General features: G+C 56.8%; 2 protein-coding genes and 1 long non-coding RNA gene across 3 annotated transcripts; 2 read left to right on the top strand and 1 right to left on the bottom strand.

The window, feature by feature from the left end:
• Positions 1 to 192: 192 nt before the first annotated feature.
• On the top strand, positions 193 to 3,534 carry CRYBA2 (crystallin beta A2). Its single transcript, XM_059392680.1, has 4 exons — positions 193 to 776; positions 1,528 to 1,669; positions 2,796 to 2,938; positions 3,387 to 3,534. Exons 1-4 carry the CDS (start codon positions 616 to 618, stop codon positions 3,532 to 3,534), a joined length of 594 nt encoding a protein of 197 aa, XP_059248663.1. The 5' UTR covers positions 193 to 615.
• LOC132012888 (uncharacterized) lies at positions 672 to 8,664 on the bottom strand. The gene is made up of 3 exons (XR_009402794.1): positions 8,575 to 8,664; positions 1,222 to 1,412; positions 672 to 754 (listed from the first exon to the last, which is right to left on the bottom strand). It is a non-coding gene; the product is annotated as an uncharacterized LOC132012888 (long non-coding RNA).
• On the top strand, positions 7,989 to 11,597 carry FEV (FEV transcription factor, ETS family member). The gene is made up of 3 exons (XM_059392681.1): positions 7,989 to 8,196; positions 8,945 to 9,019; positions 11,008 to 11,597. The coding sequence occupies exons 1-3, from the start codon at positions 8,145 to 8,147 to the stop codon at positions 11,595 to 11,597; spliced, it is 717 nt and encodes a 238-aa protein (XP_059248664.1). The 5' UTR covers positions 7,989 to 8,144.
• Positions 11,598 to 15,136: the final 3,539 nt, after the last annotated feature.

Here is a 15,136-nt window from a genome sequence, read left to right as displayed (position 1 = left end):
GGTCTTAGCCGGGTGGCCTGGTACCCGGGTACCCTGGTACCCGGAGGTACCAGAGTGGCCTGGTACTTCCATCACTAAAGGGCTAGGCCAGGGAGGGCGCATTCTGCCCAGAGGTCGCGAGCGCTTTGCCTGACTCAGGCCCCCCAAAAAGAAAAAGCGGAGTCAGCCTCAGCTGCGGCGGGCGCAGGATGTATGCCTCAGCACTTTCTATTGTGAGTCCCGAGGGCTGGGGCCAGATTGACTGCTTTGGGAAAGGCCTGGGCTCCCCCAGAGGACACCAGAACTGACCGCAGCCTGCCCGCTGACTCAGCTCCCCCACCCCAGCGAAAGAGAATGCGGGAGGGGGGCGAGGCCCATTATAAAGACCTGCACGCCCGGCCCACGCGCAGCCTCTCCGATTTCCGTCAGTACAACCCTCACCCCACCCGGTGAATACTCGGGCTGGGTCAGGGTGTCTCCGGGGCGGGGGAGGGCGAGGTGACGGAGATCCGCTAGCAGCCCGGGTCCAGCCAGGTGTTCTTCACCCTGTCCCAGCCCGGGTTGGGCGGGTCTGGGCCCCGAAGGGCGCCTGTCAGACGCTGAACCTTTGGTCCTGCCCTTCTCGCCCGCAGCGGCATGAGCAGCGCCCCCGCGCCGGGCCCGGCGCCCGCCAGCCTCACACTCTGGGACGAGGAGGACTTCCAGGGCCGCCGCTGCCGGCTGCTGAGCGACTGCGCGAACATCGCCGAGCGAGGAGGCCTGCGCAGGGTGCGCTCTGTCAAGGTGGAAAATGGCGCGTGAGTGTCGGTCCAGGAACCGCCAGGCTGCGTTGGGGGGCGCCGGGATCCCCTGGCCTAAGCTCCAAGCCTGCGACCTCAGCTCTCGGCCCTCCTTTCCCTAGACTGTTAGCCCTGCCTGGGAGTGAGCGACCCACATAGGGAATCCCTTGGCCTCCCCAGAACTCGCCATGCGCCATAAGACAAAATGTGTGAACCAAAGAGATAAAGGCGACGGACAACACTCTGCGGGTGCCGGGTGGAACCAGCCTGAACCCTGAAGCGGTTCCTAGTGTAGTTATTTCCTATCCAGAGTTTTTCTCTGTGCAGTTAGATGGCTCTGCGCTAAATCCCTTCCTCGCGCTCCACCCTGGTCTCTGAGAGCCTGGGGCCCCCTGACTACTGCAGGTTGTTGCTATCACGGGTCGCTACTGCAGGTTGGGGGACGGGGGCGTCCTACACCTACCTTTGCAAGCACCTAAATCCTCGGGGTAGGAACTCTTGGTTGGGTGATCTTCAGAAGCTGGAAAATTCCTTCCAACCTGCGGAGCCTAAGCTGGAAGTCTGGGTCTCTCAAATCCTGGATAGCAAGATTTAGGGTCTTCAGCTTCTAGAGGAGGCCAGATTGCCATGAGCTGTGTAAGTCAGGGTAAGGGCCTGGGGTTGAAGAAAAAGACTGGTTTCAGTCTTCTCTAACACAATAGGGTTGAGAGTGGGGAGGAAGGTGTGAGGCTGGGGTAGATGCCTCCCACGTTCCTTTATCTTTCCCCAGTTGGGTGGCCTTTGAGTACCCCGACTTCCAGGGACAGCAGTTCATTCTGGAGAAGGGTGACTATCCTCGCTGGAGTGCCTGGAGCGGCAGTGGAGGCCATCACAGTGACCAGCTGCTCTCCTTCCGCCCGGTGCTCTGCGCAGTAAGCACAGCAGCCCCCCCCCCACCCCACACACACACAACCTAGCTCCTAGCTTCAGACCCTGACTCCACCATGGCACCTCAGAAAGGCTGTCCAGTCACTGTATGGGGACATATAAATACAATTCCTAGATGGGTGGTGCCGGCATTACTTCCCAGAACCAGAAGTATATCTACAAGTTCAAAAAGTGGGCCCAAGTCAGGTACCCAAAATCAGCACCACGGACAGCACCAAGACTGAGCTTGAGCACCTATGGATCTTCACTTCGTGTCCTCCACACCTATGAGAGAGTGCCTCTGTCATCACACAGTCCTGTAAGGCTGGGGTGGCTGCTGTTAGCCTCATACACAGGTGTGGAAATGGGGCTCAGAAGGAGCCTTCGGACACAAGAGTTAACATGAAGACGAGACTAGAACTCAATTCGGGGATCATTGGAGAAAAGGGGTCAGTCTCTGTGTGTATGTATGTGGAGTAAGGGTTGGCAATGAATCAAATAAGTCCCTGGAGGGCGGGATCTCATTTCTCACTTGTGCTGACTTAGGTACCATGTGTTGAGGCCTGTGGCTGAGAGGTAGAGGGCAAAGAGCAAATGCTGACTTAGCTTAATTTCTCCATTCCAGGAGAGGAAGACTCTAGGGCTATGGAAGGCAAGACCCAACCAACACTGATCCCTGCCCTGTCTGTTCTGACTCTGCCATCCCTTAGCTGGATTCAGTCCTTTGCGAGACTGTACCCAAGGTCCTGGCCAGGAGATTGAGTAGTCAATGAGGCCTTTAGGAAAATTATCTTGGTTAATGGGCCAAATTTCTCTCGGGATCTCTGATTTGCCTTCTGCAAATAGGTCCATATTATAAGATGCCCTCTAGCCTTGACCTGGAAGGGTCTCTGGGGGAAACCCTCAGTTTCTGCACCTCCAGTCAAAGCCACAGAAGGGACTAGGCTGGGGACTTCTAAACATCCCAGCTTCCCAGATTGTTATGGACATGATGGACTGATTTCTGGGAATGTCTGTGGAGCCAAAGTGTCTGCACAGCTGTGTTGGGAGGGAAGATGGGGAAAATAGGACCGAGGATGTACCCATTAACACTTCTTTGGAGGGCCTGACCTGTCCACCACCACCTTTCAGAATCACAGTGACAGCCGTGTGACACTGTTCGAGGGGGAGAACTTCCAGGGCAGCAAGTTTGAACTCAGCGATGACTACCCATCCCTGCCCTCCATGGGCTGGGCCAGCAAGGATGTGGGTTCCCTCAAAGTCAGCTCTGGAGCGTGAGTCCTGGGACTGGGACAAAGGAGATGAGAAGAGAAGGGAGGCAATTGTCATCAGGAAGGGAGGGTGGGAAAGGTGATGGTGTGCTAAGAGACATGGTAAAGAGATGCTGGGAGCTGAGAGATGGGGGAAGTGAGATGATGGAGACAGACTGTGGGGTCAGGCAGTAGGAGATAGGAGTCAGGGAGCCAATGTGGAGATAGAGGGAAGGATTTTTTAAAAGATGGATGAAGAGGCAATGGAGGGTGGGAATAGGGGGCAAGGGGAGGACTATGATACGAAGACCTGGAGCAGTGGGCAGGGCAAGAAGAGATCCATGTAGGGAAAGTTGAAGCAATGGTTTTGGAGCTGGGGGGCAGGGGCTGAGAAAGGAGGGCTACTAATGGGGGACATTGGTGGGGATGCAGGCAGAGGCTGCTTACCACCCTTGTGCTCTCACTGACCTAGGTGGGTGGCCTACCAGTACCCAGGCTACCGGGGCTACCAGTATGTGCTGGAGCGGGACCGGCACAGTGGGGAGTTCCGTACCTACAGTGAATTCGGCACACAGGCCCACACCGGGCTGCTGCAGTCCATTCGAAGAGTCCAGCATTAAGCTTCACTGCCTTGTCACTTCTCCTGAGGACCCTCAATAAAGGCTCCTGAACCTGCCTGCCCCTCTTGCCTCTTTCTTGATGTCTTGCTTTGTAATCTTCATCCTAATTCTTCTTAAGGTCCTTGACTGCCAACCTGACCCTCCTCTCAAGCTTTAGGATTCTTGACTATGGAGCATAAACGGGCTGAGGATATATGTGACTAGACCCTGATAGGGCTAAGAAAACTACTGGTAAGAATCCTGGGGATCCTGTTAAATACAACCAGTCCCACACCTCTCCTTGGTCAAGGCTGATGAGCTTGGGCCATGTGTACCATAGCACACATGATGCATTTGTCATCCTCTGGTTCGGGTGCACACAATGGTACAGCAGGGCTCATAGCTGAATTTCAACCACCTGGGCCAGGCACCTGCATGCCTGCACAGCAGGACCTCTTTAACGGTATGCAGAGCTCCCCAGCATATTTCCAGCCTTTCTCTTTGCCCTGGCTCCCTATCCAACTGAGCAAACCATGCATCCTTTTCCCAGCTTTATAGAATTTCTGCTTTATAAAGAAGCAAAACTGTAAGAGGAGAGATGGATGAGAGGTCCCACTGCCTCCCAGGGCCTTCTAAAGGGGAGACTTTCTCTGAGTGGAGCCCCCAGATCCTTTGTCTGAATCATAACAATCCCATCATGATATTGAGCTCCGGCATTGACAAAGCATTTTCATACCCTTCCTCTCAGCTGTTCCAAAGAACCCTCTCTTCATTCTTCCTCTCCCTCCCCTCTCTTTGGAGGATTGGTGAGTTGGAGAGGCCACTCCTCACCCACTGACCACAGTGAGCCTGGATTCTGGAGCAGGTGGCAGAAGCCCTCAGGCATCCTGGGGCTGAGTGGTAGCAGCACCAGAGCCCCTGGCACCAGTGCAGGTTCTACCCAGTTCCCCATTTGGCCCAGTTAATGGCACACATGATCCCACATAGGCAGGGCCCTCAAAGCCCTTGGGACTCCCCTTATTCTGTCACTCAGGGATGCTTGTGACTTCAAGCCCATAGGGGACCTATCAATAAGGAGGAGTGGCCCAGGTCATTGCCCAAACCCAGAGAAGGTAACCAATATTGGAGAACAGTTAGACTTGGACTTGAGCCATTCCCAGGGGTCTACCTGTGCAAAGTCAGGCATCTGCTCCTGTGGGAAGAGCCCTGGACTAGAAGTCAGAACATCTGGGATCTAATCATATAGCATCCTTGAACCTCCATTCCCTCACTTGCAAAGTGGGGCTATTGATCCCTACCTTGTTGGTCTCACGGAGTTGTGAGGATTCAAGGAGAAACCACTAAAAATGCTTGTGGTATTATGAAAAAGCACTTGGGCAGTCAAAGTAGGGCCTTCATTCTCCTGCACTGGTCCCCCACCACCATGGATTCCAGGGTAGGGCCGAGGGAGCAAGGGACAGAATTCTGAATAGGCCATGAGTTCTGCTTTCTAAATGGATGGGTTCTAGAGCCCATGACCCTGTTGCATTTGGTTCCTCTAAAACCTTCCATACTTAATCCATTTCATCAATCAGGAAGGAAGCTGGGCTGTCTGAGAGGGAGAAGGCTTGATGAGATCATCCAAATGACCAGTGACAAAACAGGGCTTGAACCCTGGGCTCTTGATCCTAAATTCAGACTGTTAAGGGAAGGCTGACCAGAGCTGGGGTTAAAAGCCTCAGGCCTCAGCAGAACCCCACACTTCTGTGGGCCCCAAAAGAGTCTGGAGTTCCTGCCTGGTCACAGACTCCTAACTGTTCCCTTGGAGAATGGTAATAGTAATAATAGCTTAATGTTTAGAGCCTGTCTGAGTGGTCAGCATGGGCTATATAAGCCTCATAATTCTGTATGGTAGATACTGTAATCCCATTTTATAGATGTAGAGACTAACTTCCCCCAAAGTCATACAACTAAGAAATGAGGGAACCAGAGTTGAACCTAGAACCCATACAAACGAGCCTCAGAGCCCAGCAGCCCTTCTCCCTTCTTCCTGCTTTGCAGGGGTAAGAATGGGCAAAAGGAGATCTACTATCTCCCATTCCTTTTGGAGGGTATGTGGCTGCTGGGAAGAGTCAGCAAGATTGCTTCAGGAATGGCAGTGGGAGCTTGAATAGGACACTCCCTGTTTCTAGGACTGAGTGTTCCCGTCTGTACAACTAGGGAGTTGAGAGAGCTAATATTTGCTGCAGCCTTTGTCAATACAAACCTTCTAGGGTTTCCTGGACCTAGGGGTCCAACTCTGCTTCCCACACTGGTGCTTAAGGAGTAGGGGCTTAGAGGCCAAGCTAGGAGTCTTCTCACTTTTCCAACCTCCTCCTATTCTAGACAGGTTGATGGTCAGCAAAAACCTGTGGGTCTGGGACCCAGCCAGGTGGGAGGAGGATGGAGAAGAAGCTGCCTGGGACTCATCTATTGGCTGCACTCAGCCAAGGCCAAAGGGGATGAAAGAGGTCATCCCCTTTTTGATGCAGCCAAGACCCAGGGACAGTGGGCTGGAGGGGGAGCACCTCTCAGCCTCTTTCCAGAGCTCACCTACCCCTTCAGCACCTGAGTCCTCTGTGAGGCACAGAGCCTGAGCTGTTGATCAACAGTCCAGAGCTGGGATATCTGGATAGACCTCCAGCTCTGAGCACCTGTCCCTTCTGTCTGCCTCAGCCTTCTGCTGAGAGCATTGAATGAACCCCACTGCCTCCCCACTCTTTCAGCTCTGGCCTCCTGCTCATCATTTTCTATCTGGGAAAGAAATAAGAAGGCATGAAGGAAAGAGATTGGAACCTCATCTCCACCTCCAAGGCCCTCCCCTCTCGTGAAGTCCTGGGTTTGGTCTCCAGCAAACATCCTAATCTCTTATCTTTCTCCCCACCCCACCCCCTGCCTGCAATTTCTCATCTACATCTTCCTTTAGGGTCCTGGACTCTGCCTCCCTCACTCCTCCTTCAACAAAGGCGAACACTCCAGCAATTGCAGCAAGTGAGGAATGAACCTGGGCCCTGCAGAACTCCTCAAGTTGGACTCTCTAGCCATCATCAGTCAGACACCACAGGATCATGGATCCTGCAGGAAATGTGCCCACTCTGATCCATGTGCTCTGGAGTCCCAGGCCTCCTCACCTCCTGGGCTCAAGCAGCAAGAGAGAAAGGCCTTCAGATTACCAATTCTGACACTAGCTGTCAGGTGCTGCCTGGCTGCAGGTGGGTTCCTAAGCCCAGAGCCTCATCTGCAGCTAGCATCCCTCCTTAGCTACCTCTTTTGAGCCAGGAAGCCCCACAGGTACTCAGAGACTTCAGGCCCCCTGGGAACCACATCAGCTTTGCTAATACACAGTCAGTGTCTTTGGAAGGGATTTCAGCCTCCACACCTCCCCTGGGTTGGAGACCTTATACAATACACAACGCTGTTTCCGTCATTCTACTCCTGCTAGAACAAGGTGCCAACTGCAGCCTGGTTCAGGGACAACCAGGAGGCCAGTAGTTGAGATGGTGGATGGTAGGCTGGCATGACAGGGGATGGGGAAGGATGGAAGAGCAATTCTTCTGGGGGAAATGGAAGGGGGCTCCTGAGCCTCCTGCCGGACACAAATTGTCAGGACCAAATGAATGAAAAAAGGAGGGGAATGAGAGACATAGGACAGAGAGAGTAGAGACAGGAAGCGAGAGGGCACTGAAGAGGCTAGATGAGGGAGAAGGAGAGACCTAGAAAGGGGGAGGAAAGATAAACCGCTAGAAGTTGTGGGGGGAAGACCCGGCGCTGGCCCAGAGGCCCGGAAAGGCAAGAAACGGGCCAAAGCAAGAGGGAGACGGGGAAGGAGATCCGGGTCTCTAGGGAAGAGCAGAGAGTGAGAGAGGAGGAGGAGGGAGGAGGCTCAGGGAGGAGGAGGGAGCGGAGATAACGGGAGCAACTGCTGCCCGGGCCGGGAGCGGAGCGACAGGCGAGAGGGAGGGAAGCGGAAATTTAAAAGTGAAGATGCAGATAACGCAGCCTGGAGACGGGAACCCGGGTGGGGGTGGGGGGAGAAGGGGGAGGAGAGTGGGGCGGTGATGGGGGCTGCAATGGGCGGGAGGAGGGGCTGTGGCCCCTGGGGTCCAAGGTGGGGCCGGGTACCCTGCCCCACGCTGTTTGCTGAGAGTCAAGGAGGCGGAAAAGAAATGCGCTCCCGACCCCTATCAGAGTGGGAGGCCCAAGCCCATCCCCCGCGCGTCTCCCGGGTTGCGGGGCGCTGGGGGCTGCTGGGCGCGCTTGGCTGCGGCGCGGCGTGTTGGAGACTTTATTGCGATCGGGCGATAAGAGGGGCGGGGGCGGGGTCCGGGGGGCCGAGGCAGCTTCGCTTTAATTAAAACGGAAATTGCGGCCCCTGCCCGCGCGGGGGGCCGGAGGGTTCCAGGCAGCCTGGTAGCTGGGAGCATCGCTCCAGGACCCCCTCCATCCCCCGCCACACCCGGGCAGCCCCCTCCCGCCAGGCCCTGCCGGACCCGCGCCGTCTCCTTGTCACCCGCGGTTGCCTCGGGCGGGGATCGGTGCCCCGAGCGCAAAGCCTGACGCGTCCCCCTTTCTCATCCCCACCCCCACCTCCCACCACCCAGTCCCTGGCGGCGATGAGACAGAGCGGCGCCTCCCAGCCCCTGCTGATCAACATGTACCTGCCAGGTACCAGGGACCAGCCAGGGGCTGGAGGCACCAGGACCTGGGGCCGGAAGTTTGGGTTCGGGCATGGGAAGGGGTTGCTGGGGTCCAAGGGAACTGAACGCGGTCCAGAGACTAGGATTGCTGGGAGGACTGAGCAATGTAGGGCACTGGGGGACCTTAAAGGCAGATGGAGAGCTTTAGGGTTTTAGTGTGAGGTCTAAGGACTCAAAGTGAGGAGACTGGGAACCTGGGAGGCCGAGGGCGCGAGCTCAGCGGCTGAGGGAGCCTGGTAGGGGAAGCAGGAGTCTTCGGTGTGGCAGGGGACTGACTCAGTGCGCGTTCAGCGTTGGGAAGCTGCGGTCAGCTGAGCGTCGCCCCAGCGCCCTCGTGGCTCCTCACCTCCGTGCTCCGAGCGTTCCCACCGGCCCAGCCTTCCAGGCGCCCTCCTCTCTTCTCGGATGGGCTCCGGGCGCTCCCGCTCCGCTGGCGCACTCCCTGCTCGGCTTTATAAGGCTCCCGCCGGCCCGTTCGGAAAGCGGATTTCCTTTTTCCTGGACGCGTTTCCTGACTTGGGCGTTATGGAGGGGCTCCGCGCGGCGCGCGCCAGGGCCAGGCTCGGGGAGGAGGAGCTGGCAGCTCGAGCCCCTAGCCTCGCACCCAGGAACCAACCCTCCATCCCCCACCCTCGGAGCCTTGGCCGGGAGCCCTCTCGGTCAAGCCCACAATCTCCGCCCGGGTCCTCCTGACTGTTTTTTTCCTGCTGCTACAGATCCCGTCGGAGACGGTCTCTTCAAGGAAGGAAAGAGCCCCGGTTGGGGGCCGCTGAGCCCAGCTGTACAGAAAGGTGAGCTGGCCCGAAAGCAGGGGTGGGGGTGTGGAGACAGTGGATGGAGGCTGGGGCACCCACCCCAGAATTACAGGTGCCACCACTAGGAGATCGGAGGGTAGAAGGGATGTGCAATGCGGTATGACTGTGGAGAGGCTGAGGGGAGGAGGTATTCATTTGGCCTTTGGTTCCACTCCAGTATATTCTGAGTCCCAGAGCTGGACCTGCACACCAGGGCAGAGGGAGAGGATCCTGACCCTTGGCCTTTTTACACTGAGGGGCCAGGACCCGGGTGCCTGGTGTCCTTCCCCTCTTGGCAGCAGGAACACAAGGCGGGGGCCACATCCTGGCAAAGGGTAATTACTCCCTGGCCACTCCACCCCTTCTCCCCACCAGCACTGGGCCAGCACCTACCTGCCTCACTGGCCCAGGCCCGCCAGGCTCTAGGGGCCAAGTCGGCTGGGCCACTGATGTTGATTCTCAGGTTCGCTGAATTACTCTTGGCTTTGCCTTGTTGGTTTCAGAGCCTGGCTGGCCCTCCAGGCAAAGGCTCTCCACAGCCTCCCCCCGCCCCACCCCAGTATCCGGATCTCACCAAGTTACAGTAACCATAATGACAACGTTAGCAACTGCTTTTTCCAAAAGGGAATGTGACTCCCAAGGAGAATGGGTTTCCGAGCCTCTGATGTCGGTCTGCATGAGAGTCAGCTGTGCATTTTAACCTAAACCTTCCCTTAACTGTCCCTTGATCCTGACCTTAGAGCTCCCGACCTGGAGTCAGGCAGCTACTCGCTGAGCTGGTGTGGAGAGACTGGGATTGAAATGATGGTGAGGGCCAGCATCTGGGTTCAGAGCAAGTGGTTGAGAGAGGAAGAGAGGTCCACCAGGCTTGATTTGAATCAATAATCAGACGACTTTGAGCAAAATTATTTTTCCCCCCTCTCCTAAAAGAGAGTGAGAAGAAGTCAGTGTATCAAAATTTTTCTCCACTTGTCTGACTGAGGCTGCAAAACAGGGGAGTGGGAATTCTCGGGCAGCCCTCTCTTTCATCACCATCCGGGAAAATCCTGCTTGGCGCTTCCAGCAACCCCCAAATCGGGACCGCCTGGCCCCATGATCCCAGAGATGGCCAAAGATGAGAGGAGGCAGGGAGTCAAGCCCAGCGGCTTTCCGGTCTTATCTCCTCTCTTCAGAGCTGTGCATCGCGCCCCAAAGTAGGACACCTTCCCATGCTGGGAATCCCGGCTGTTCCGAAAACTGGGGCGGAACCCCTAGTAGCGCCAGCGCGGCGCTCCGCACCCCGATCCTGAAGAGAGTGGGGAGCCTTCAGAGTCTGACCCTCCTCGCACGCTTCGGGGGCCACTGCCCCCATTCCTGTCTGACTGGTACCGCCAGAAAGCCAGCCTCCACCTCTTCTCCACCTCAGGCGGGGCCAATCCAACTTTGTCCTTTGGCCTAGGCCTTGTGTAGTGGCCGGTTGGTCCCGCGGCACCGGGGTCTCTTCCCCCGGATTTGCGGACATGGTCCAGCTGGGATGTGGCCGTCTAAGCACCTGCGCAGACTACCCTGTGCGGTCCCGTAGGTTCCTCTCTGCTCCGAATAAGGGCGCAGGCTCACGGTGGCAACAGAGGCCGGTGTTCAGCCCTTGCTGGCTTCCCAGAGTCGCGGGCCCAGGTACGCCGCTGCCTCCACGCCGAGGAGGCTGTGCTTCGCCCCCCCTCCCCAATTCTCACAAAGCCTGGAGCCCGCGGGGCTTCGTCCTTCTAAGAGGGAGAGCCCTGTTTCCATTGTGCAGAAGCACGGGAAAGGCTCAGGACCGCTGGGCCCATCAGCCTCTCCCCGGCCAGGCGCTGCAGCGGCGCCCGGCTACCCGGTCCCTACCCAACGCGCCCTTTTCCCCTACCCGACGCCGGTTCCCACCAGCCCCCCGCAGTCTGCCGCCTCACCTCTTGCCCTCCCTCCTACCTCCGCCGTCCCTTCCCTGACTGCCCGCCCCCTCCCCACAGGCAGCGGGCAGATCCAGCTGTGGCAGTTTCTGCTGGAGCTCCTGGCGGACCGCGCCAACGCCGGCTGCATCGCGTGGGAGGGCGGCCACGGCGAGTTCAAGCTCACAGACCCAGACGAGGTGGCGCGGCGCTGGGGCGAGCGCAAGAGCAAGCCCAACATGAACTATGACAAGCTGAGCCGCGCGCTGCGCTACTACTACGACAAGAACATCATGAGCAAGGTGCACGGCAAGCGCTACGCCTACCGCTTCGACTTCCAGGGTCTGGCCCAGGCCTGCCAGCCGCCTCCGGCGCACGCCCACGCCGCCGCTGCGGCCGCCGCTGCCGCTGCCGCCGCCCAGGACGGCGCGCTCTACAAGCTGCCTGCAGGTCTCGCCCCGCTGCCCTTCCCGGGCCTCTCCAAACTCAACCTTATGGCCGCCTCGGCCGGCGTCGCGCCCGCGGGCTTCTCCTACTGGCCGGGCCCGGGCCCCGCCGCCACCGCCGCCGCCGCCACCGCAGCCCTCTACCCCAGCCCCGGCTTGCAGCCCCCGCCCGGGCCCTTCGGAGCGGTGGCCGCCGCCTCGCACTTGGGGGGCCACTACCACTAGACGGGGCGGCCCTGTGCCGCGCGGCCTCTCCCGGGCGCCCAGAGCCTCGCTCGGTCCCATCCACACCCGGGAAAGGGGCCGGGAGCCTCCCCGACCGTTTCTGTCATCTTAGATTTTCCTCCGTCGCAGCACCCAGCCCCTGGGGGGAAGGGACCTGAAGCCTCCTCCGTCTTCTTTTAACTTTGTATTTGCCACCGCCTCCCGCCACCTCGTCGTACCCGCCCCCACCCCGGCTTTCTTTACCTTCCATCTTCATGGCCCCAGAGCCCTCAAGGGGGTTGCGGGACCTCCCGTGTCTTTTTCTGCCCTCCACCTGTACTTCTGCCTGGCTCCTGGAAGCCCCTTCCGTTCTGACCTCTCTTTTTCGAATTCCAAGCCTTTTCTCGTTTTTTCTTTCTCCCACCGAGCGGCCCCGTCCTAGAGTGATAGCGGCCTCACACAGCCCACCTGCTCCTTGACCTCCCGGACTTCACCGGGTTTGGTGAGGCTCCCTGGCCCTGGGACTCATCTAGGTAGCTTCCGCGCCCCCCCCCCTTTCCTCTCTCTCTCCCTCTCTCTCTCTCTCTCCCTCTCTCTGGATGGCCTGGTGTGTTTCTATTCCCTTCCAGACCCATTAAAGCTCCCAAGCTCCCTACTGCCTCCTCTTTGTGTTCTTTGATGCACCTGAACCTTTTTTCAGGGGGAAAGGAGATGCCCAGCTTAGGCCTGAGCAGAAAGGCTTTACAAGGAAGAGTTGGAGAGAATGAGGAGGCCAAAGCCGACTTGGGTGCTACAGGGGGCAGGGGAGTCTCTGGTAGGTGGGCTCGGCCCAAGAGGGAGACCGCCCTAGTGTAGCAGCCCCACCGGACTGACCGCGGGGCAGTGGATCCCAACCGGCCTCACCCTGCCTTCCACCTGCCCCTTCACCTCACCCCATCCCACCCTCCATCCCAGCCTGTCTCATCTGCAGGCCGTCTCAACCTTTCCTGTCTCCAGTTCGTCTCCTTCCCCACCTGCCCTGCCCTCCCCAGCCGACCCTCTCTTTGACTTTCTCTCGCTCTCCTTCACACCCCCCCCCCCCCGCCCCTCTATCTCCAACGCTATCTCTTCTGTGGATCTGCCTCCCGATTTTCAGAAAGACCGAGACATCTCCCCACCCTACCCCTCGCTCTCCGCCTCGGGTTCCGCACCTGCGGCCACCCACAGTGGCTTGGTGAGGCACCCTCCTTCTCTCGGGTGGCGCGCGCCCTCTGCTGGTCGGAGGAGGTAACCCAGGGCCGGGTTTTACCGCTACATCCGGACTTAGCCTGGTGAAGCCTCAGGTGTCCCATCTCCCAGCGTCCAGGTGGACCCCCAGGCTTCCAGGCTTTCTTTGATCTTCAAAGAGGAGGGCAAAGGGGAACCTCGGCCCTGCCTCCCTCAAGAAGTCCTGGAAGTGGCTCAAGTGTGTCATTCTGTTGCCTGCCCCCGCTTTTTAAAGATTTTATTTATTTGAGAGAAAGAGTGCGCCTGAATAGAGGGAGGGGCAGAGGAAGTAGGACAGCAGGCTCCCCGCTCAGCGGGGAACCCGACATGGACTTCATCCCAGCACCCTCGGATCACATCCCCTTAAAGCCGAAGGCAAATGCTTAATGGCTGGGCCCTTCTCCTCCCCACCTGGAGGCCCTTCTGAATCCTGCAGGCACTGGGACCATGGCCTTTATGCTCTCTCAAGAGGCTTTTTTAAAATAAAGATTTTTATTTATTTATTTGACAGAGATCATTAGCAGGCAGAGAGGCAGGCAGAGAGAGAGGTGGGTAAGCAGGCTCCCCGCTGCGCAGAGAGCCAGATGCGGGGCTCGGTCCCTGGAGCCTGGGATCATGACCTGAGCCAAAGGCAGAGGCTTTAACCCACTGAGCCACCGAGGCACACCTCTTGAGAGAGGCTTTTTACAAAAACTATTGGCCGGAAAACTGCCTTAAACAGGTTCCGTTAGATGAAACAACACCTGGGCAGGTGAGTGAGGCGATTGCTCCGACCTTGGGCTGCACATCAAGGCAAGCCCCCACCCCTTCCCCCATGGTCTTGGTACTTCTTTCCAAAGGTTCCTTCGGGTTGCTGGTTGAAGGGAGAACACCCTGGGCTCCCAGAGGAGGCCGAGGAGATCTCCTTGTGCGCTGTGGGTGGGAAGGGGATTGCAGATGGAAGGCGCACAATTTGGTACAGGAGGGCTGAGATGTTTTTCCCCAAAGAGTGTTGATGAAGTGATCAAAGTCCACCTAGGGAAAGAGTGTTTATTCTTTTTCATTTTATTTTCACTTAACTTTTTCCTGGTTGTCCAAATAACACATACTTGGCATAGGAAATTTGGAAGATACACACATATGGCCTTCATTAAATATGAATTGGACAAAGGGGAGAATGAAGCATGGGGGGAAAATTACCTACAGGCCCATTACACTGAGGTCACTATTCATATCTCTTTGACATAATTCCTTTCCTTTTCACTATGCCTTTTAGAATTTAATGGCACCCTACTTTAGTCACCTAATATCCTAATATGAGCGTGTTCCATCTCATTACGCCCTATAGACCTCATGAGGTGGAAGAGCGGACTCACGCATTCCAAGGGGGCGAGTCCCACGTTGTAAGGGCCTTGGTGACTTGGAGAGAGGAGGGAAGGACCTCTTTGCAGGGGGCAGGAAGCTGGGAAGGAGAACAGATTCACTGGGGAGATAGAACCGAGATCCAGAAAGATCTGGGCTGCTGAGAATCATGGGCTAAATGTAACAAGGTGAAATTTTCTGGCAGGGAGGGTGAGGCCCTGCTCTTAGATCTTTAAATGAAAGGACAGAAGGTCAGAGTGTGAGGCGTGGCAAGAAGTGGCTCAGGAGAGCCTGTGTATAAATTAGTGGCTTCTTAGCATAATATTAAATGGGAGGCTGAAGGTGGAATGCAGAAAAATCATTGTGATCTGAAGTGGTATTGATGGAGCTATGGGAGTGAAGGTGAAGGAAATGACCCACTTGCGCTAGTAGTTGTGCCCCCGGTATACTGGACACAGTGTCTAGAGAACAATCCTGAGAGAACATACAGCATAGTGGGCTCGGGCTGTGAGAAGAGAGAAAGCTGGAGAACCAGCCACAATGAGAGACGTAATCTGGAAATCACACTGGGGAAAGCGACATGAGGGCTGTCCTCAATTACTCCAAGAGCTGGCTTGTGACAGAGGTTCTGGATGTATGTATGTGACAAAAAGGCAGTATTGGGACGTGTGGTAGGAAGCTACGTATAGAGAAATGTGCCAGTTTGATCTGGAAGGAAGGCAGTTGTCAGTACTCAGCAGCCCCTTCCCTAGGGGGTTGGGGAGGCAGAGACAAGATAACATCTCCAACCTTGAGACTCTTCAAGTCCTGGGAGTCAGCTGGTAAGGGTGGGATTTCAGGCACGTTGAGGAGCCGAGGGGAGGTGCCCCTAGATTAGAGGCTCTTAATCCCTAGGAAATCACATCCTTTTTTTTTAAGATTTTATTTATTTATTTATTTATTTGACAGAGATCACAACTAGGCAGAGAGGCAGG

This window comes from Mustela nigripes, chromosome 3 (genome assembly GCF_022355385.1).
Source record: "Mustela nigripes isolate SB6536 chromosome 3, MUSNIG.SB6536, whole genome shotgun sequence".
NCBI lineage: Eukaryota > Metazoa > Chordata > Mammalia > Carnivora > Mustelidae > Mustela > Mustela nigripes.
Note: the sequence above shows the minus strand (reverse complement) of the source record. Positions and strands in the feature narration are given on the sequence as shown.

What these genes read in the sequence shown, in the direction of transcription:
- CRYBA2 (XM_059392680.1), top strand. Translation starts at nt 616, where the DNA reads ATGAGCAGCGCCCCCGCGCCGGGCCCGGCGCCCGCCAGCCTCACACTC. An exon ending in GTCAAGGTGGAAAATGGCGC is followed by an intron (nt 777 to 1,527) that starts GTGAGTGTCGGT and finishes ATCTTTCCCCAG; the next exon opens with TTGGGTGGCCTTTGAGTACC. An exon ending in TCCGCCCGGTGCTCTGCGCA is followed by an intron (nt 1,670 to 2,795) that starts GTAAGCACAGCA and finishes ACCACCTTTCAG; the next exon opens with AATCACAGTGACAGCCGTGT.
- FEV (XM_059392681.1), top strand. Translation starts at nt 8,145, where the DNA reads ATGAGACAGAGCGGCGCCTCCCAGCCCCTGCTGATCAACATGTACCTG. An exon ending in GATCAACATGTACCTGCCAG is followed by an intron (nt 8,197 to 8,944) that starts GTACCAGGGACC and finishes CTGCTGCTACAG; the next exon opens with ATCCCGTCGGAGACGGTCTC. An exon ending in GAGCCCAGCTGTACAGAAAG is followed by an intron (nt 9,020 to 11,007) that starts GTGAGCTGGCCC and finishes CCCTCCCCACAG; the next exon opens with GCAGCGGGCAGATCCAGCTG.